The sequence below is a fragment of the Nestor notabilis genome, unplaced genomic scaffold, assembly GCF_000696875.1.
Source record: "Nestor notabilis isolate BGI_N333 unplaced genomic scaffold, ASM69687v1 scaffold27983, whole genome shotgun sequence".
NCBI classification, from domain to species: domain Eukaryota; kingdom Metazoa; phylum Chordata; class Aves; order Psittaciformes; family Psittacidae; genus Nestor; species Nestor notabilis.
In genome coordinates, this window is record NW_009922886.1 from 3,031 (window position 1) to 25,655 (window position 22,625).

The 22,625-nt window shown below is 43.7% G+C and overlaps 1 protein-coding gene across 1 annotated transcript in view; it reads right to left on the bottom strand.

The window, feature by feature from the left end:
• Positions 1-972: 972 nt before the first annotated feature.
• Positions 973-22,625, bottom strand: part of RANBP3 (RAN binding protein 3) — a 26,033-nt gene continuing 4,380 nt past the window's right edge. The window contains 17 exon segments of the mRNA XM_010011861.1: positions 973-1,535; positions 2,628-2,808; positions 4,085-4,227; positions 4,869-4,989; positions 5,589-5,713; positions 6,542-6,644; positions 7,543-7,621; positions 8,699-8,802; positions 9,423-9,542; positions 10,346-10,449; positions 11,093-11,185; positions 11,845-11,910; positions 14,770-14,856; positions 14,942-14,978; positions 17,427-17,519; positions 17,521-17,631; positions 21,074-21,129. Of these exon segments, the coding sequence (XP_010010163.1) occupies positions 1,492-1,535; positions 2,628-2,808; positions 4,085-4,227; positions 4,869-4,989; positions 5,589-5,713; positions 6,542-6,644; positions 7,543-7,621; positions 8,699-8,802; positions 9,423-9,542; positions 10,346-10,449; positions 11,093-11,185; positions 11,845-11,910; positions 14,770-14,856; positions 14,942-14,978; positions 17,427-17,519; positions 17,521-17,631; positions 21,074-21,129 (1,667 nt within the window). The 3' untranslated portion in view covers positions 973-1,491.

Genomic DNA, 22,625 nt, shown 5'->3' on the forward strand with positions numbered 1-22,625 from the left:
AATATACTTTATGTTTTAACAACAAAATAAAGCTCATCTTTCACACAGAAGGCCCAACTGATTAGAAAACATCCAAAGCAAAAAGTGAGCTACAGTTACAGTAGGAGTACTTCAGAATTACACACAGGAAAACACATTCTTGCTTTTATTTTGGTGGAACAGAATACAATATCCTTCAGCCCAAACTATTCAAAGCTGGCAATATTACCTTTTTCTTCATGCTGCAAGACTTCAGGAAACAGAACAGGGGACAGGAAGGGTTAGAAGTTTCTATTTAAGGCCGTTAATCCAGCAAGGTATTTAAAAATGTACTCAACTTTAAGCATGAATAGTTGCATTGACTTCAGGAAGATTATTCACATGTAGGTAAATCAGGCAAGTGCTTCCATGGCTTGTTGAATCAAGCCACTAGATGAGAGCTGCTTCAGAGTACAGGTTTATTTGAATGGCTGGCAGAGCTCATTACATGAGCCTGGTTGATTCTGCTGTTTCCTCCTCAGCTTTCCTGAAGGTGTAATCTGTTTGCCTCCTCCACTGTAGCCACAGAAACATATTATTTCCTAAGAAAAAATTGTATGCAACATCTATTATATATAGTGGCCTTAGCTCTCCCTTAAATAGGAACAGAAAAGAACAGTACAAAACAATAGTTTCACTTTCTCAACACACATCTTATTGAAAAACTAAAATTAAAAAAAAAAAAAAAATAGGTATCACCACAATATAAACCCCCAAATAATAATAATGAAATGGGAAGAAAAGGAATTAGCAAAATCCTGCAGACTCTGAAGTCTCTTGTTACTGCATTAAAAAAAAAAAGCCAACCTTTCCTGGTGAAGCACAAGGTTTTGTTTCTCTCTGGTTACAAACCCACTAGACAGGGAACAACGGTGTCCACAACCTACGCTGGAATTAAAAGGGAAAACAACATCATCTGCCTCATCTGCAGTCCAAAAAGAGAATGGCCCCAAAAGGGCAGTCAGTGAACTGGTGAGGACACAGTTTCCCTGCAGGTGGCAGAAACTCCTAAGGGGGAGGAGGGGCTCCAAAAGCAGAATTCGAGTTGGAACCGTGTCGGAAAGTTCTATCTCGGAGGCCTGCAAGACATGGACTACTGAAGAAACAGTCAAAAGGTCCCAATGAAAAGCTGTGACAAGCTGTAATGTGCCATTTCAATTACAAGGAAGAGGGGAAATGTTTGGGGTTTTGTTGGGTTTTGTTTTGTGTTTTTTATTTTGTGTTTTCTTTTTGGCTCATCAATATGATGAGCTTTCACGTCCCAAACCACATTCAGGTAGTTTCCAAGTCTGCTTTTTTCTGTGTGGAATCTACTGATCCAGACCAAAAAACCAAACAAACAGAACAGGGATGCACAGTTCTTAAGTCCTGGAGCCTTCAACACTGCCTGAAATAACAGCTGGCCTGGGGGATCCAGAGGTGCCTGCAAGATGATGTTCATAGCAGCCTTGCAAGCAGAGGGGCTCACGTCTGCTATGTGCTGCCAACATTCTGCCCATCACCTTCATCATTAGGACCTGAAACAAAGAGAGTTCTTTGTCATAAGAAATATCTTTTGTTTCTTGCTTTACAATAAGAGGCCCTACCTGAGAAGCCCACAGAAGTCTCAGACTGAGGATTTCAAGGAGAGATGAGAACTGCAGAGGTCCCCCTCTGCCTGCCTTACATCTTCCTTCTCCAGATCGACCTCTGTCCACTACAGAATTTTATGCTCTTGACTACTCTGATTGATCTCATTTGGGGATCCCAGCAGATCCCAGAGCCTAAAAGCTCAAGTTTCCAGCCTCTTCAATCCACCTGCTGCTTTTGGTCATATTCATTCCTTCTTTTTTTTTCCTCCTCTGCAGCGAATCAGGATGGAGGACTGGTGTCTGTCAAAGGCTGGATGGTCTAAGCCATAGGAAAGCAAAGCACAGGTGAACTCCCAAGTCAGAAGTACAGAAGGAAGCCTTCCTCAAACTGAGGACTAGAGCTTTTCTTAAATTATGATCTCCTCATGTACAATGAAACTAATTACACTTTCCATGCACCTTTGTAAGCCTCCTGCTTTCCAAATAGCAGTCTCAAGGGTCAGTGTGGATTCTGCCTGCTGAAGATAACCCAAGACAGTCATCTCAGGTTTTATAGAATGGTTTGGGTTGGAAGGGACCTTAAAGCTCCTCCAGCTCCAACCCCTGCCACGGGCAGGGACACCTTCCACTAGAGCAGGTTGCTCCAAGCCCCTGTGTCCAACCTGGCCTTGAACACTGCCAGGGATGGGGCAGCCACAGCTTCTCTGGGTAAGCCTTGGCCATGTTGAAGGCAAAAATGAAACTCACAACCATCCCTTAAAACAACCAACCCTGTAAACAAAACTAGAACTAGTTGAAGCACAGAGAACTTCTGCTAAATGTGCCATGGAACTCAGAAGGAAGCAGCAGAGGGGACTTTTACCAGTTTGGAGAAGTAGCAACAAACAGTTGCATTCAAAAAGGCACCTGATGCCTTGAGTTTTATTTCACAAACCCCTGTGAGCAGCAACAAGCCAGAAGTACATGTCTAATACAGTCACAGAGAGGACAGAGAAGAACGCATGGAAACCAGGAAGCTCTGTTATCTTTCTTGCTTACCACTTCCAACTGATCCTGAAGGTGCAATGACATCATCATCACTGTCTTCCTCGTTTGATTGCGTTACCTCTGGCTCAGGTGCTACATTCTTCACTTCTTGCTCCTGTTCCACTCTACTCCGCAAGGCCAAGATCCGATGGTGCAATGCAGCATACAGCTGCCCTGTGTCTTTAGAGCTTGCCTGCATGGGTTTAATATTCAGAAGCAAGAAAAGGGTGCAAGGAATTACAAAAGAATAAATCACTGCTTATGGAATCCACACCAGTTGTGCCCAGTTTCACCACCTACTCAGTTTTCTAAGGTAGGGTTTTCCACACTAGGTCAGAACGGGTTGTGGTAGACATAGGAAGGTGCTCGATGGACTGAACTGTGATGGTGAGGGTCTACCCCTCTCTGCTCAGCACCAACTCTGGCTCACATATGCAGCTGACTGTAGACAAGCTCTTCACCCAGGAGTCACACAGCTTTTCTGACACCTCCAAAGCTTATGCTAGCAAGTTCTTGAATTAAAAAGTCTGCCTTGCACTGATTTTTCCAGGTTTGTCATTCACTCAACTTCACATATTAGTTAATCATAATCAATTGTTTCATGATGCACTGACAACATTCCAACATAAGACATAACAAGGAAACTGCCTGGACAAGCAGGCAAGTGATGATTCCATTTTTATGACTTTATGCCTTGAAAAGCTGACCATTTGTTGCTGTTCTCAGTTTCTGATCCCCAAACCCACTAATTCTTTAGCATGTGGAATCAGTGCAAGTCAGAAGAGTGTGTTCAGACCTCTCAAAATGTGTAAGTGCTCTTAGCAGGTATTAGGGAATGCCCTTCCTTTCTGCCTGACTGTATCATGATCTCTCAAGTGATTTAGTAATTGTAAACTGGAGTTGCTCTTTCCCCCTTTAGAAAGCACAGAAATCACTTCCACTGTGTGCTACTGCTTGGAATTGTATTAAGAGAAAATCTAATTGTTTTACCCTTAACTACAAATACAATGTTCTTTGCATGTTTAGTGTTTCTCTTCCAGTGAGCCTCTGGACACCACCCACACTGCAGACAGACAATGACAGCTTTCCTGTGCTACAGGTTCTGGGACATCTAATTTTGGTTGAGCTATTCCAAGGAAATCTATGAAATGCCCATTTCCCTTGATAACAAAAATGATTTGCATTCATCTTACACTACAGTTACAGTCTCAGAAGGCATGGAACAGACCCCATGGCTCCACAGTCAATACTTTAAGCAATATGCCTTCCTAAACCAGCCTTTCATGAGGCATTTCTTCACAACTAGTAAGGCTTTTCAGACAAGTCTGCCAAGCCCTTTGTCTTCTGGGAGGTGGTGGTTGTAAGGGGATGAGGGTGCAAAGAAGAATGGGAATGTTATCTCAACTCCAATTTAAGCAAGCATCAATTGTAGTAGGAAGGTTAAGATGTAAAGAAAAAACAATACTCACTGATATAAGAAAAACTTTAACTCCCTGGTCCTCTGTATCCATGGCAGTGATCCGGATGCTCTTCTCGCTGGCTTTATCGATCTGCATCTGAGCCCAGAGCTTGGTATTTAAGATTAACCTGAGACTCCCCTGAGTCCTCATCACTAAAGCCAACGTACAAGATCAGTTAGGTGGAAAAAGACACAACAGGAAGCTCAAAACAGCCAAGATGGCTTTTTATTGTGGGGCCATTTAGGTGTCTTTACAAGGAATAGCAAGGGAAAGCCCTTAAACCAAGAATCTTGTCACAAGTGTTCATGAGAAGAACATAGGCTATTAAAAATTAGCAGTCATGTCTAAAGATACTTAGCCCAAAGTCTTACATGTTAGTACAAAGTTCAGTGGTTGAATCTGAGCTCATCTCAGGCTAATGCACTTTCCTGCCAGTCTGAACCATAGTGGGCTATTCAAAGAGACTTCCCCTGCCAAATGCAGCCCATCCCAAAGGGCAGAGAGCCCAGATCTGAAGAACACTACCATAAATTTCTAGTCAAAAACTGTAGTTGCTAAATGCATCTTGCTTTTAGAGAGGAAAAAGAAAAGCCACTGGCACATGTGCTACATTAGGAGAGATATTCTCCTGGGAAGAAAGTGTCAAATTGAAACAAGAGAAAAGGTCCAAACTGCTTCTGAGTTTCTGTAGCTAAGACATAACTAAAGTAGATGCTGCTGCACGTCATGGAAACATCCTATGAAAATAGCACTGACTGTCATCCAGTACCTCATTTCCCCTGGTTCCTCTTACCCAGCCGAGACTGTAATGTTCCATCATCTGTTGAGGCCATATCATTGAGTCTCAGAAGTCCTCGACCTCTTTCCACCCAAGACTGGGAGTTTTTATCAAATACAAACAGCTTGCACTGAATCTGTAACAGAAAATAACTCTGTAGCATAGTGGTCAATTGAAATAACATAGTCCCTATTTAGCCACCTACATGGTTAAAGAGATTCACATTTCATATTGGAATTTTATCTGTCTATAGCTGTGAAAAGCAAGGTAGTCATCCTCTCTTTTGCAATCAGTTCCTCAAAACAGGCTGACTGGTTTCATGAAGTTTTATTAACAGAAGCTGTAGACTCTTAAATAATACCTGCATTCAAGAGCAAGCAACAAGAACAGTTTCAGACGAGGTACAAACTTTCACAGAGGAAACCTATTGTGATAGGAGAGTGCTGAAGAGTCAGTAGTCTTAAATCAGTCATTTTCCAACCCAAACCATTCTATGATAGAAGATATGATGGACTCAGGATTTGGATAGCCCAAACACTAACATTTCTTCAGAAAATCCAGAAACAACAAAGTAAGGCTCTAATTAATAAACATCAAAAGGTTGCATTTTAACACAAGAAAATCCATTATATATTTATAGAGGGGGTGGCTGAGCTGTAGGGAACCAGGTGATGTACATTCATCCAGATGAATCCCCATAAAGTCAAAGCTCCTCAAACATTCTCATTTTCTTACCTGTAACACATTACTTTCAGCTTCCTCCCCAGTGATCACTTCCACCTTTGCTAACAAACACTTCCTTGCTGTTGCTTTAGTGTAGGCTGCTGCAGACTCTGCCAGGGACTCTGAAATATTATTTGCTGAACAACATTTTGAAAGTTGGAGAAGGATTAGTATATCTGTGAGCTGGATAAAGGCCTCACACACACAGACCAGAATTTGAAGCAATAAAGCACAGAAGACACCCCTTAACAGAATATTAGAGACAGGATAGAAATTGACAGCAGAAGTTAAAGCTTGGCTTTTAAGCACAAGACACAAGGGACAGGAGAGGGAAGTTAGTGACAAATCTTGGCCCTGCAGACAGTGTTTCAAAACCTGTCACAAGGACACCTGCAGATCTGTAGGTGCTCCAGCAGCCCTGACACTGCCACCAGCCCTGCAGCTGGGCCCACCCATGTCCAGCACCATTTGTTTTCACTTTTCCTGTGGCTTGTAAGCAGTTTGCTAGAGAAAACCCAAGCTTTCCAGAAAATCTTGCCAAGCTGGAGTCCCAACAGTCTAGAATCCAGCAAACAGCTCTTAAGCAACCCATCTGGTGCACCCAATCTATCTGATGCACATTCAACTCAGACATTCAGTCACTGGAAGTTGGAAAAGAGTTTGCCACATTTCTTCTACGCTCTGTAACTCCCTCTACTTTCATTCTGCTGAAGTTAGTCCCAGTACTGCAGAACAACCATGAAAAAGACAGTGTAGCCTCTACACGTTTAATATTAAAGCCAGAAGGCCAAGAGAATCTATAGCATCCAGCACATCACCTCCCACCCTGAGGCTGTGTCTTTGGTTACAGGAGACAGTAAAGACAACATAAAAATGTTCTGTTTTATAAACTAACAGGACATTAAAAAATGCAATCATTTAACAAGGATTAACTACCATTCCTAAAACAGTATTTTGTTTTTCACCTTTCTCTGGTGTGGCTTCCTGAGAAGATGATTCAGAGCCAGACTCTGTAGCAGCATTCTCCTTATTACTCTCTGTACTACCTTCATTTGATTTTGGTGGACTCTATTGCAAAAAGAGGAGGGGGTAAACAGAAGACAGAAAGCATACACTGATTCTGCAGAACAAAGCTAGTGATCAGTCACTGAGGGAAGCCCTAGTGTTCATCAACCGTACGGCACAAGAACCACCCCACAGAAGACATGCTCTCACAGTAACAGCTCTTACTTCCCCAGCCAAGGAACTGAATGGAGCGGGACCTGAACACAATTCAGGTTATTTTTCCTTGAACTGAAACCAAATTTCAACCCTCATTGTGAAGGTATGTTCAAGTAAAGGAAACCAGTTTCAGCTACAGTTCAACCTGGTGCACACCTGACTGAACTCCCTGCTCAGGGGTTACCTGGGTATGAGTGCACAGCGTTCAGTGTTTCCCTTTTAGACCAGCACAGCAATAAAAACAACAGTAGGAAACAGTGAGGCACTTGAAGTTGTACCTTTGGATGGCACACCATAAACAGTTTTCTGTATCACACCTCAGTACTGAGGCAGCTGGACTTGGAAACCCATCACTGGGGGACCATGTAACTGAACTTCTCTCAATTTGGAGGGCAGAAAACACAAAACACTCAAATAGTTGTACTGAAGAAGCCATTTAAAGCAAACTGTGCCATAAAGTGCTTGGACTTGAGAACCACGTGGACTACTAGAAGGCACTCAAGCTCCTTACACTAGCATAGGTCAGCAGGGAAATCCTGAAGGTGAGACTGCTGCTGCAGCCAGTACTCATAATGAAACCCCCACACTGCACTCGAAAAAGGGAATTACCTACAAGGGAAAACCACTGAAAGAAAACCATGCTCCAGAGATGAGTATAATTAAAGGTTCTCAAAATCCCTGAGTGAGAATCCATAACACCGACTCCTCACAGAGTTAGAGCATTCCATACACTGTGGATACTCACTAGCACTCGCTCACTCATGTTCTGTCCAAAGACAAACTTGTTGCTAGATGCATCTGCACTGTTTGTAGAGTTCTCTACACTGGAGGAAAACAAAAAAACAAAAGCAAACAAACCCACCCCCCCCCCAACAAAATAGGTTTTATAAGTCAGGAAAATATCCATTTATCTTCTTCTGATAAAATTCCTCAGTAAGTGAGCGACTGTCGCTGGCTTTAAGTACTGGTTGACACACAAACATCAGCAAAAATGAATTCAATTTAGTAACACAAGAGCACGTGTCCTGATTTTACAGAATGAGAATCCTCTCTCAGAATGATGGCAAATGGTTTTGTCACTGTAAATATCTTCCCTTTAGATACCTAGTTCCACACTAAGCCATGCTGAATGCGAAGTGAGGGCTTATTGTTTCATCATACAACAGACTTTTGAACAGTATTCTACATACACAAATGTGAACTACTACAGGTTTTTAGGTCAGTCTCAGAAAGGAAAAGAATTGAAACTAAGCCACTCGAAGCAAAGGCAGCAGGAGTAAGTAATGCCTCTGGTTAGACCATCTCCAATGCTATGCTCACCAGGAAGTTTCACAATCAAATCTCAGCTCTTGCATCTTCCTTATAGAATAAGCATCCTCCTCCCATGTGGCATTTTTATTAATAGAGTTTAAATCCCCTTTAGGAAGGACAATAGTTTTTTTTTATTTTACAGACTGAAAAAACTTAAGTAATTGTTCACAGAATCCCAGAATGGTTTGGGTTGAAGGGACCTTAAAGCTCCTCCAGTTCCAACCCCCTGCCACGGGCAGAGACACCTTCCACTAGAGCAGGTTGAAGCACAGATCTGTGCAAGATTCTACTGGTAGCTCCAATTAATTCCATCACTGTTTCTTTCTATTCATTCACGAGGAAACTTCTCTCATCTTATGCTTGTTCGTTTTCTGAAGAGGCTTTGCTGAGGTTGTGGTCAAGCAAGGGGTGTCACATGCATCTCCCTTGGCCATACAATTGAGGGTTCCCCCCCATCTGAAGTTTGCCACCTCATTTCTCCAGAAGCCTGAGTTCCCACTGACCCAGTGTAAGCCCTGCATCCAAACAGCAGAATCACAACTCATCTCGGACACAGAGGAAGGGTCCTCCAGGTTTCCCTGCAGGCTCACCTGGAACTGATGTACTGTAGGAAATAATTTGTTGCAGAAGGTGTGTCTGTCGTAGGAAGGCCGGTGTTGGGCACGTCGGCAGCTTCATCGCTTTCATCCCCCAGCTATGAACAGAACAAGGAGATATTGACAGTCTGAACTACTGACCACAAACTTTCCAGTTCATGCTTTCCCAGGACAAAGTTCCATCCACGAGCACTGTCTACAATAAAGTAATATAAACCTATGACCTGGCATAGCTCTTGTTATGTCAGGAAACCTGTGCAACCTTGTCTTCAACAGGAGGTACTAAAACCACAGCTCAATCACTTCACACACAGGTTTGAACCCAGGCTGCTCTGGTTTTCTTTTTTCACCTTTAATGTGAAGTCTTAGTTTCACTTGAGCAACTTAAGAACACATTTCAACTCAATTCTGACCCAAAAGCTAAGAGAAAACAATAGATTGCACAGAGCTTGTTACCTATGAGCTTCTTACACTAATGAAAAGTATTAATTCATTTATTAAATGTCTGGAAAACCAGTTTCACTGAACAGCCAACCAAACTGTGTTCACAGCTTCTCATTTTGCTTAAACACATGGAGGTTTTAACCTTGCTATATAGGGTGGCTTCAAAGTACTCCAGAAACAGTGTGCAATGCTCGTGCCATCAAATGATCTGTTCCATTGCTGCGTATCCTCACTTAAATACAACTCTTAGTCAAGACAACAAACACGTGTGTACCTTAACTCTATCTCTTAAGTTTTGCCCAAATACAAACGCTTGCTGTGCATTTAGTTCTGCCTTCTCACAGCTGTCATCATCTGAAGTGTTGTTAGACTCTTTTTTCTGACATTCTCCTGCCTAAAGAAAAGAAATGGAAAGCTTTAGCCTTGAGTTTCTTCAAACAAAAGCCACGTTATGACATTGTGAGTCACACAGTCATTTGCAATGACAACCCTGTAATATCATCTCCAGAGCTACAAGGCAAATTTTGCTTTTGAAATCCTGTTGTTTAAATCACCTTCCTTACTGAATCACAGAATAGCTGAAGTTCAAGGGCATCTCTAACAATCACTTGGTCCAAACTGTGCTCAAAGCAGCATCAAAAACTCTGCTAGGCTACCCAAGACCTCCTACAGTCAAGTCTTCAAAAAACCCAAGGATGTTACCAAGCTTTCCAGTTTGGGAGCCTGCTTCAGTGTTTGACTGCACTAAATCATAGAATGGTTTGGGCTGGAAGCAACCTTAAAGCTCACCCAGTTCCAACCTCCTGCCAGGGGCAGCAACACCTTCCACTAGACCAGGTTGCTCTCAAGCAAAGGTAAGATTTTACAGTAAGACTTAGACAAAGTTAGAAGGACTATAAGGAAACAATGACAGTAGAAGCAGAAATGAGCAATATCTTTTGTGAGGGAAAATAGGTATGAAAAAACATCCTAGACTGGATTCAGTAAATCTTTGTTGCACTTAGTAAAGATAAAAATAGTATATTACTAGTATAAAATCTAATACTACACCTGAAGTGCACTACCATGGTGTGGGTAGAGAAGGAGGCTATCACTGGTGTAACTGCACTCACACTACTAAACAAATAGACTTTGCTCAGAGAATACTGTTATGAAGCTTGTCACCTTGAGTGTCCTTCCAATGCTCCTGCAACTCACCTTGTCTTCAGAGTCAGAACTCTTCAGTGTGGCATTACTTAGCGATTCTGATGTGGCTGCGGAATCTGGTGGGATATTCACACCATTGGTGCCACTGCTGAGAACTGGAATAAGGAATGAGAAAGTTCCATAAGTTCTCTAAATACTGAGGTTGTCCTAGAAGTTTTCTATTGCCAATTTCATGCTGTTTCCTCAAGCCTATGAAAGGTTGCAATGTAAAATACAGAGTTCCCATAGTATTTACAAGAGACATGAGGTCCGTGATTCAGCAACTCTTATCAGAAGCAAAAGTCCAAATGCAGAAAACCAAGTCAGCAAGAAGTCACTTCATCTCGTGAGCCCACTTCTCCAGCCTGTCCAGGTCATCCTGTGGGGTGGCTCTACCTTCCAAAGTGTCCACCTCCCCACTCAGTTTGGTGTCATTGGCAAACTCCATCAAGGTCCATTTGATCCCATCACCCGGATCACTCATGAAGACATTGAACAGCAATTGGGCCCAATATTGATCCCTGGGGGACCCCACTAGTGACAGGTCCCCAGTTGAGGAAGCTGTTCACCACCACCCACTGGGTGCAGCCTGTCAGCCATTCCCCTCCCCCCACCTCACATCTACGATGCTGCTTTTCAGAAAGGAGAAACCCAGCACAACAGAGGTGGATGCTGAGCAAAACAAACTGCTGCACTACGGAGATTTTGGGGGTTTTGTTCTCCCTCTGTGGTATTTTAGAAAGCAAAAGTGTTATTTACCCATCTGTGAGAAAGCTTTTGGCTGTGGTGCCTGTAATACTGCTGGACGTAGCACACTGCGCTGCTGCTCCTTCGGTTTCTGGCTGGGGAGACCTGCAAGTACAAAGGTTTTTCAGGAGCTATAAAGCTTTAAAGTTGAAAAATTCAGCTTCAGCTCATCTTTTCTGTAACTGTTTCCAACAGAGCGTACAATGGAAAAACAGCCATTTAGAAAGCTTCCACCTCCTCCTTTCCCATCTCTTAACCTCAAAATAGAATTAGTCCCAAATAGAGAAGACAACTTCCCAGCCTAAGGCTAGGAACACTTCAATATATATTCTCTACCTTATCCAGGAGAGCACAGAGGGAGAACTTATGATTAACTCAGAAATACAAGCCAAAATGTAAGAGAAGTGAAGAGGACACAAGCAATCCTATTTATACACTGACACATTATTCAACTACATGTTCCACGTCTCCTTCTCTCCTCCTAATCAAGAGATTTCCAGGTATTGGTGCAGGGGGCCCAGCACTACTCTAAGGACTGAATCGAAGCACACTAAGCTCTGACATGTTTCAGAAGCACAGTACTGAGGCAAGCCAAGGTCTGCCTGTGCCTGTCCACGTTACACAGTGGATCTGGGCACAACCACTGTGGAGAATGGAAGATTTTTTTCTGCTTTCCATTTCCAGCAGCAGTTTGAGGAAAGTCCTAAATACATGAAATGCTTGAACTGGTTTCTTTGTACTGCTGCAGAAGAGACTGAACTCACCTGCACTGGGGGCCTGACCATGGATAAGGATTGGTGGCTTCAGCCGGAATCCACTGCTCTTTTCCTCTGGAAGCAAAATACAAACCCAAAAGGCCATAGCTGTAACACACTACGTACACTGCAAGTCACAATTCTGCATGTCTTCCCCACTCTAAATATCCAAAGTCATAAAGAGATTTCCAAAGAACCAATTCCCTTCCTCCAAAAGAAGTCTGAGTTCCCAGGAATCATCGCAGCAAATGCACAAAGACAGAAACATGAGTTGCTGCAATAAAAAACCCTCCAAATTGTTTTTTCAGTAGAAACCTGAAGCAGATCCTTTACACAAGAGAAATGGAGCTCTTTGTGTGAAAGAATTAATGGAGGCAATAGAGGTTATAAGTGAGAATGAAACTGAACAAAATACCAACGCTATGACTTGAACATGACAGCTGATAATAAGCACCCAACTGCTAATCATCATAAATTCAGTTAAACTTAATTGGTAATATTAATTTCTCATAATTCCATTTGCTTTTACAGTAAGAAGGGAAATGAAATTCCTTTGTTTGCACTCACTGCACTTCAAGCTTTTAGATAAAACCCCAATATCTCAAAAAAAATCATATTCATAAACCCACAGCTGTTACAAAACAAGTTCCTAAGAACTTACAAGGCGTAATTATAAATGTTTTCTCTTGTGGGCATAATGGCTGTGCTCAGCACCTTACCATCTTACTTACTCTGCCATTTAAGCATAAGATAACAATGTGCTAAAGGGGCCGACAAGAAACCTAGAGAGGGGCTTTGGACAAGGGGAATGGCTTTAACCTGCCAGAGGGGAGACTGAGGTGAGATCTGAGGCAGAAGTTCTTCCCTGGGAGGGTGCTGAGGCGCTGGCACAGGGTGCCCAGAGAAGCTGTGGCTGCCCCATCCCTGGCAGTGTTCAAGGCCAGGTTGGACACAGGGGCTTGGAGCAACCTGCTCTAGTGGAAGGTGTCCCTGCCCATGGCAGGGGGTGGAGCTGGAGGTGCTTTAAGGCCCCTTCCAACCCAAACCAGGCTGGGATTCTCTACAGCAATAGCAGCACAACCAACCACAGAACAGGAGGGATTAACAAAATAAGTGGTTCAGAGATCACAGTTGAACATCACCACAGATTATGGTTGATTTCATTTTCACTATTAACAACCCCCCCCATTATACAGAGTAGATAAATGAAAACTTCCCTTAAGTTCTATCTTGATGTCACCAGGCAGGCACAGTTATAGTGCAGCTTCTACCACCACTCCCAAAGCATGGCAGAATTTTGCCATTTGTTCCTTTAACTACCTCCACCAGGATGAACTCAAGCAACAAAGTGAACAAGTGAACAGCTGTGACACAAGAACCATCACCACTTCCATCCTCCCAGACAGGGTCTTGCTTCTGAAATATGGGAGTACTTTGGATCGTGATAGCTCAGTTTGCTGAGCAAAAGCAGAGAAGTGGGGAAGCTCACCTGGTTCTGAGTCAGAATTGCCTGTAGAGGGTTCACAGAAGCTTGATGGCATAAAAACATTGTTCTTCGTTACTGCAGCCAAGCAAAAAGAAAAAGAAAGAGAAGTTGTGTATTTTATCTTAATTCTAAACTCCATTCCCAGGCATATCAAAATTGAGAACAATTGTTCTCGTCATTTGTCTTGTCTATTTTGGTTTTTCCTTTCTGCTGAACTAAACCACTATTATGGGCACATTATTTTTCCCCCCTCATGTCAGCAGTCTTATCACTGTCTGCTGTGGCTTAAGCCCCCAGCAGCCATCCATGTACTCCGACTCCTATGGTCTGTGTTAACAAATGCAGTAAAGCCCAAAGGAGTTGATAGGTATGTTTTAAGAAGTAGCTCCTATCTGTAAGTCTTCATGTATTTGTAGCCTCAGCTTTTAATCTTATGCTGTTAAACTGAAGAATTCAACAGAAATCCTTTAGATTTGCTGTGATCAGGTCACTTCTCAACAGCTTCATATAAAAAAGCTACCTTTTTCTTAGTTACTCTGCTGCCAGGGAAGTCTTCCAAGTCTCAGGTCATGCTTAAGTTGTTTTAGTCTTTTCTCCCATTCCTTTTAAAGTAGAGAGGATTCAATACATTTCTTTCCTGGCAGATGCAAGAGAGAATGACCACTGCCTGTGGTGTGTACAGGCCGCAGCACAACTGCTGGCAAGGCCAGGGGTAAGTTCTTGCAGTTCACGTACTGGGAATGGCAATGCTCGATATCTGCATTCACTCACAGGAATGTTCTCTAGAATTTATGCTTCTCTCTTCACAGAGATTTTCAGCTTTGGGCAAGAATTATTTTATAGTCAAGAGGTGTCAGTGCTCGGGGCATGTTTGGAGAATTCACTACTTTGTTTCCATCATAGTTGAAACTATGGGTTGGAAATGACCTTAAAGCTCATCCAGTTCTAACTCCTTGCCACAGGCAGAGACATCTTCCCCCACAACTTCCATAAAGGTTTCTTTGAATATTGCTGTCAGCATTCAATGGCCTTTGTTTGCAGAAAATCTTTCACTTTCCAAACCTCTTCAATTTCTGGTGGGGGTTATAGTTCTCTCAAGGGTAGGGAAATTTTTCTACATGGACCTGCATCATGTTTAAGGTTAAGGCAAACCACAATGAAAAGAGGGAAGATGGAATTAAAGGGAAGAAGCAAATTAGAAAAAATAATCTAAAACTTAAATACAAAAGGCAAGTGCTGCATCTTCTGTTCAGAGATGACTTCCCTTTCCCATCTCATAATGCTTAAGCTTCTTCCACAGCCTCATAAAAACCAAAACAGCTGATAAATCCTGTCATGCTGGATTTCATGCACGATGATCTGTTGGAGACAAAACCCCCCAGGCCCCCAATGATATATATGGGAAGGAAACCCATATATATCATAAATGTTGCTACAACATTATATACCTGACTGAGAAGGAGGGAACTGAGTTAAGGATGATGTTCTCTCCCGCTTCACAGGTGGACAGTAGCTCCCATCCTCTCGATCAGATTCTGCAGGATAAAGGCAATTAGAGGAAAAACCACAAAATCCAAGAGAGTCATTTTATGGGTTTTAATCTGACAATCAGTCTCTTACCATCTCCATCTTCTGGACTTGACCCATCTGCTGATCTCTGAAATCAGATGACAATGATAAAACAAAAATGACACACTGAACATTTCAATCTCTTTGGATCCATCTGAATGTTTTAATCATCAGTTTGAAGGGGTTTTCTTTCCTGCCAATGAGACACACTCAAGGCAAAGCATTATTTCCAACTTACATAGAAGCATCTTGAGTTTCACCCAACTACTATTAAACAAGATTCAAATGAATTCATTTACAAATGAGATACCTGACGGTTTATACCCAAGCACTAACATCTCCGGAGACTATGCAACCATTATTACAGTCACAGCTTCTAGATATGGAAAATCTCCAAGTGACAATGCTCAAATTGGGCTCACAGAAGTTCCAAGCTCCTCCTTCAAGCAAAGGAGGAAGACCTTTCACAGTGCACTCTATAACCAACACTATGGTGGTTTTACAGGAAGGAGTCCCCCAGCACGTTCCACAGTACCAGAAACAAACCAAGAAGCATCACCAACTCTCACAACATTCCACAAGTCTTCAAGTACAGGTTTCACATCTTTTCTGATGATTTCTAGGTCTCTCTCCTACTTGCTCTGCCAGTTCCTCCCCTGATACAATTTCCCTTACTCCTGCAACATATAATCCCACAACGAATTCCTTTCACTATGGAAAGCGACCAGGGCACCATTAGCACCTTCATCTCATTGTGAAACCTCTCAACACAACTGGACCCTCTCCCTAGTCCAACACCACCCCAGCCCCACTCCTGTCCCAGGACACAGCTGGACACCTCCCTTCAGCCCCCACCTCACTGCAGAGTGGGGCTGAACTGAGGACCAGCAGCAGCTGATGGACAGGCCCTCTGCAGCCCCAGAGCTTGGCCTTCCCCACTACAACCAGTCACCAGTTCAGCCACATAACCAGCTCATGTGTTAGCACAGCTTCAGTGTGGAGAACAGGCAGTCACACCAGGACCAGGCAACACACCACGAGGGGTCTGGTTAGAGCTGCACAGGACTATCACCTGAAAGACATACCTTGGAGATATGAAGACCAGAAAGAACAAGCCTTTCTACTTAGCACTGCATGTATTTAGACTCTAGATGCTACTGTACTACCAGTATTCACCCAAAGCTAATAAAACCCCATTTACACTGCATTGTGCCCATGCAATTAGGGTTAAGGGGTTTTCTGGTTTGATTTACATGAATAGAAGAGTACAGCTATTCACCAACATCCTACCTTTGAAACTTAGAACAGGGAATGACAGTTCTGGAACACAGTCCCCTCCCACATATCTATCAGCCCAATCCCATTAATGCTATATTTGATGTTCTGGTCACTGTACTATCCCGTACATTTAAGCGAATGGAGTGAACCTGAAGGATGCTCTTGGGTACAGCCGGGAATTCCTGTATGTACTCTCCAACAGCATTTCTGATGCTTGAACTTCTTTCAGCCCTGGGTTAACTGCTTTTAAAGGGCTTCTGCTTTTTAGGAACAAGTCTAAGACAATGACCACATGTCAGAGGTTTCCTGAAATCCTCATGAACACAGTTCACTTGGCCAGCCCTAGTAACACTGACAAGGACAGAAAACTAACCTAAGCCCGTGGCTCCTTTCCCAGCTGATTTGAAAAATATTAACCTTTGAAAACTTTAACCTTCCAACAAAAAGGGTGTAAGTAGGAAAATGCCTGCAGCAGGTCACTGAGCAAGAGTCAGACACCTTCAGCTGCTTGTACCTTGTAAGGACGATCCATTCGTCACTGGGTTTACTTGAAATGGCCCATTTCTGGTGGGGGGACAGGGGGAAACTACTGCAAGAAAGAGTGCAGGTGTTGTGTGGAACAGCCTCAGCAATCAAAGAGAACATGCGGTGTGTAGGTGTCACAATCACAGAATCCCAGCCCGGTTTGTGTTGGAAGGGACCTTAAAGCTCCTCCAGCTCCAACCCCTGCCATGGGCAGGGACACCTTCCACTAGAGCAGGTTGCTGCAAGCCCCTGTGTCCAACCTGGCCTTGAACACTGCCAGGGATGGGGCAGCCACAGCTCCTCTGGGCACCCTGTGCCAGCGCCTCAGCACCCTCCCAGGGAAGAGCTTCTGCCTCAGAGCTCATCTCAATCTCCCCTTTGGCAGGTTAAAGCCATTCCCCTTGTCCTGTCCCTGCAGGGCCTTGCAAGAAGTCCCTCTCCAGCACCCTTGTGTACACCCACTTTCTCACTCAGAAGAGCTCTTAACCTCAATACACACACAGTTTACCCCTAAAGTTTAAAATCAACACTTGCTGCCCGCTCTGTAATGACACCCACTGGGGAGTCACAAACAAATTTCACTTCTACTGACTGGAATGACAGCTTAGAGGGGGCAAACACTTGGGATCAAGGAACCAGACAGTGAACTGCACTACCTGGGGTTAAGAGGAACAGATCCTGCTCATGGAAGGATCCCCACAGCAGCACAAGGACTTGGTAGGTTCACACTCACCCCTGCCAGTTCTTGTTGCATAGGAGCAAGCTGGGCTTCAGAAGCGGGACTCAGGGTAGCACTGACTGAGGCAACAGTGGGAGCAGGGTGCTCAAGAGTCACACTCACCAGCTGATTCCTTCTGACCCAGACCATGCTGGGGGGGCTTAACATCTCCCTGGGGGTCCTCACCTGAATCCAAGAAGCCTTTTTGCTCTGCAGGGGACTGGGAGCAGAAAAGACAATGCCCCTTCAAGGCAGCTCTGCTAATCCACTTGTAAATTCCCTCTTTTCACAGGGTGGCTTCACAGGAGGAATTGCTGCTGCTGAGACCCCAGTTCAAACACACACAACCCAGGTAACAGAACCCACTGGCTGAATGAGCTTCCCCTCCCCACAAAAAGCATCAGTTGAAGCAAATACACTTTTGTGAACCTGAGCTAAAAACGTGAGTGTCCCCAGCAAGAGAGCATTTTGCCAGGCAAGAGAGTGCTGGGGTTTAACTCCACTATCTTTCAAGGTCTAAAGGATGCCTTTTACCCCCCCAGATTCAGACACACTAGTTCAACAGGCAACTCCTGTAAGTAACTCTCCTTCACTGCTGCTTCAGAGCACGTCCGAGGGGTTCATCACAGAATTCTCCACTGAAGTTCATTACTACATTCACAGAAGGCACAAACCTTTGAGCCACAATTACCTGAAAAGCCACATAAATACTCTCTTTTGTAAATTAAAGAGCTGCCCATCTATCTCAAGGGGAGGGGTGACAGGAGAGCAAGTTCACCTCATGGGCTTTGGTATCTGCTGAACTTCTGCCCCAAGCTCTTTACAGTTCTTCAGATCATTTAATGCTGCAGGTCCCCACTTCTAGAACAAAAATTAAGTATTACCATGTTCTGCCCATGTCTAAAGAATAAAGTTAAAGGCTTTGAGCCTGAAGAGCTGTATCAGGACTAAATTATAGCCCATGGATTATACTCAAGCCCAGGATGTTCTCCCAGCTGCAATCTGTGGACCAAGCCTCCTGATGTCTTACGGTGAAGTATCTGGAGAACCAAGTAGGTGAAGATGTCACTCACAAGCACAGAGCCTTGGCTTGCTCTCAGAAGGCATTCAGTAGGATGAAGAGAAACTAGAAGTGTTCATCACTGCTCAGGTCCACGGAAAACAGAGTAAACAGTAACCTCAAACAGCAGCTTTTAAACCTTAAGAGCCCAAAGTGCTTCAGCTCTGCAGTTGGCCTGTCCTCAAACAGAAGCGATCAGTAAAAGAGCAATCCATGTCACTTAGCAGCAGGTTCCATGCAGTGGAGTTACTCATGTTTTGAATCTTGCAAGAAATTATCATCATTAAGGCTCAGAAAAAGTCAAAATATATTTGTCAGGGACAAGAGGTCAGGTAAAGCTGGGGATGCTGGGTTCCTGGGCTTGCAAAATGAAAGCTGTTACCAACAGACCCAAACACTGACTTTAAAACCCTGCAGAATAAAAAGAGTCAAAGAAACATTTTGTTTGTCATCAAAAATTAAACCAAGCCTAGCACTCTGCTGTTCTTACCTCTTTGCCTCAGAACAGCATGGAAAGGCTGCCTGGAACTGGGCACAGCACTTGGAGCATATTTATATGTTATTCATACATAAAGTCTGAGTAGAAACTTCAGTCCTCCACTTGACATTCTGTACCCATTCCTCCTAGGCCCTTTTTATGCTAAGCCTCACTTTCAAAGTTAACAGCATTCCAAACATCACTCAAGCTGTTTTCTTCCCCTTCAAGGGGATACCTCCATAGGAAAAGCACCAGATTTAAGTCAGAAGTTACCTACACAACACTAACCACAAAAGCAGCGCTGAAGATCTGGTTTTCCTCATGGCTTACATTGAACACATGCCCTGGTTCTTGCCTTCTCTGCTCCCCCAAACCTTCCCCACATACCTCACCACACAAAGCCTGGAGCAAGTCCAGGGAAGGGCTACTACAGCAATTAAGGGTCTGAAGTATCTCCTGTGAGGAGAGGCTGAGGGAGCTGGGCCTGTTCAGCCCAGAGAAGAAAAGGCTTTGGGAGGGAACTGATCAGTGTGTTTCGAGTTAACTGAAGGGAAGGTGTCAAGAGGATGGGGACTGACTCTTCTCAGTGGTGCCAGTGATAGGACAAGAGGCAACAGGCACAAACTAAACCACAGGAAGTTCCATGTGAACACGAGCAAGAGCTTCTTTACTTGTGAGGTGACTGAGCATTGGAATAGGTTGCCCAGAGAGGTCACAGAATCTCTTCCCCTGTGTCAGGGGGTTGGAACAGGATGAGCTTTGAGGTCCCTTCCAACCCAAACCAGTCTGTGATTCTATTAACATCAGCACTCCTTTTTTTCCAAAGTACACGTAAATGGTGACCACCAAAACAAATGTAACTGGAATGACTTGTAAGTATATAATTTTATTAGCTACTATTCAAAGAACAGCACATTTAAATACTTTCCAAGCTGATGAAAGATTTCAAGCTCCTGCTGAGAAATATGCCTATGAAACCCATGAGAAAGCTTGAGCCTGGTACTTGTTGCAAAGCAAAGCTACCAGCTGCAGAATGGTGCAGTATTTTCTAGTAACACACTTAGAAGACAACAGAAAGTGACTCATGTACAGGAACACACTTCTCTTGGTTCCACCAGCTTCAGCTGAAACAAGGGTAGCCTTGGTTCCCCACCCCAAATGTTAACAGCTTTCACTATTAACCAGGCAGAATTAAATACTGTGATACACTGAGATTCTTATCAAGAGTCTTATCAATTTCTTTGCCTAGAAGCCTTTTTACTATGTAAGTAACTGGAAGGCTTATTCTTTGGAAAGAAGAAGTAAGAAAAACTACACCCTAGCAGCCTAACATTTTGTGTGCCACTTTCAAAGTAAAAATGAATGCAAACTATCTTGCACTCCTCCACACAACCATGGCTTTCCATTTCAACTCAATAGCAATTTCTGCTGCTTCTTCCTTCAACTCTCTCCTGAGCTCTACTCTCAAGCAGAGACTCTTTCTACTCCACCTGAGCTCTACTCTTTCTGCAGCCACAGGATGACTTGTACCAGCCTCTTGGTTCAACACAAACTCACCTACAGAACCACCTTCCAACAGACTACAGCACAGCCCCAACTTACCTCAACAGCAGACCCAAAGGTGGGGGACAGGAAGCCATGGCAGGGGGAGAGGGGCAGGGGAGGGAACAGGATGACCATTGACAAGGTAATTAGAAACTTCACAGCTTACTAACCAAAGGTATGAGATACAGTAAATATCCTGAGGTGGAAAGCAATAATTTAGAGCATGGTTTTCTTTGCTTTGTCTTAACTCTGTTATCAGAAAAAGAAGTTTTATGGTTTTCCCATGCAACTGCAGCTCACAGCACTCCTTTACCATCTCCTCCTTCAAGATACAGCTTTGAAGATACTTCTTCCCCAAGATTTGGTCCATCTTCTGTCTGAAGAGCTACCCATTTCATGCCACCATCATACATCTTCCCACTTTTAGCCCTCCTTTACCTCTTCATCTTAAGACCATTTAAACTGTTAATGATTTATTATCCAGCTTCAGCTTCAAAACAAGACAAACAGCTGCTCATCATGGAAAATGTGAGGGCTACAGAAGAAATCAAAGAGAAATCCATATCAACATCTCCTTACCTTCTGTGCTTTATCCTTCTGAAATACAAAGACAGGCGGAGCAATGGCAGGTTTTTCTGTAAAAAGAGAAATCAATGGGTTTTTTTCCAACCACATTCATTACCAACCAATATGAAAACGTTCCATTCTAGGTTGCTTTTACCAGCAATGAATCCCTAAATCAGTTACATCTCAGTTACCCAAACTGTTTCCACTGGTTCCTGGTAACATATAATTACAGGACTTGTTCTTCAAACACTCCTTTTTCCTTTTGAAGATCAATACAAGTGATACGCAAAAGCTCTTTGTCTTTTGCCTCCAGATCTCTGTTTCAAACCAGTACTTTTACCACACTGGGGTACATCGGGAGGAAAAGCCCATTTGCAGCAGTAGTTTCTGAACACATGTAAACTTTGCAGGCAAAGGTTTTCTCCTTCCCCACCATAAAGCATTAATGCAAAGGGAGTTTCGCTGCACACACCCACATACCCCTTTCTTAAAGGTCACCTAAATCTGACACTTGACTGCATTTGCATTTTATTCTCACTGAAACCTTCAGAAAGGTCCTAAATCTTCAACATTTGCAGATCTAAAATTTAAATCAAATATCCCATGCATATTATTACAGTGGAACCAGTCCTTCCTGCATCATTTGAGTTCATGCCTGTTTCCTACTTGCAATATCAATTCAAATACTGGCAGGACACTGTTTCCCAAGTAAACACATCAACATTTAGTCTTCAAGAACAGAAAGAATTTCTAGAATTATAGAATCAACCAGGTTGGAAAAGACCTTCAAGATCATCCCCAGCACTGCCAAGGCCACCACTAACCCCTGGCACTGAGGCCTCGTCTACCCGGGGTGTGAACACTTGCAGGGATGGTGACTCCAGCCCTGCCCTGGGCAGCCTGTTCCAATGCCTGAGCACCCTCTGGGCAAGGAATTGTTCCTCAGCTCCAGCTAAACCTGCCCTGGTCAAGCTTGAGGCCGTTTCCTCTTGTCCCATTCCTTGTTCCTTGGGAGCAGAGACTGACCCCACCTCACTACAAGGAATGGGTTTATGTTTTCTGTTGTTCTTCACGACCTCAAAACAAGGCAAGTTTCTCTGCAGAAGTTCCACCTTTGCAGTGATTCAGCCTTACAAACACACTGGGAATTCCTAAAAATTAAGAAGCTTTCAGAAGTTAAAAAGCCACCAGAAAAAGAAAAGTAAAACCATCAAGAACAATTTCTTTGTGCCTGGGGGGGGTGGGGCCATGAAGACAGTATCACTACATCATCCATAAACCATCTGGGCTGGATCAGCCTGGAGAAGAGAAGGCTCCTGAAGGGGAGACCTCAGAGCAGCTCCAGTGCCTAAAGGGGCTCCAGGAAACCTGGAGAGGGGCTTTGGACAAGGGATGGAGGGACAGGACAAGGGGAATGATTTAACCCGACAGAGGGGAGGTTGAGATGAGCTCTGAGGCAGAAGCTCTTCCCTGGGAGGGTGCTGAGGCGCTGGCACAGGGTGCCCAGAGAAGCTGTGGCTGCCCCATCCCTGGCAGCGTTCCAGGGCAAGTTGGCACCCGGGTG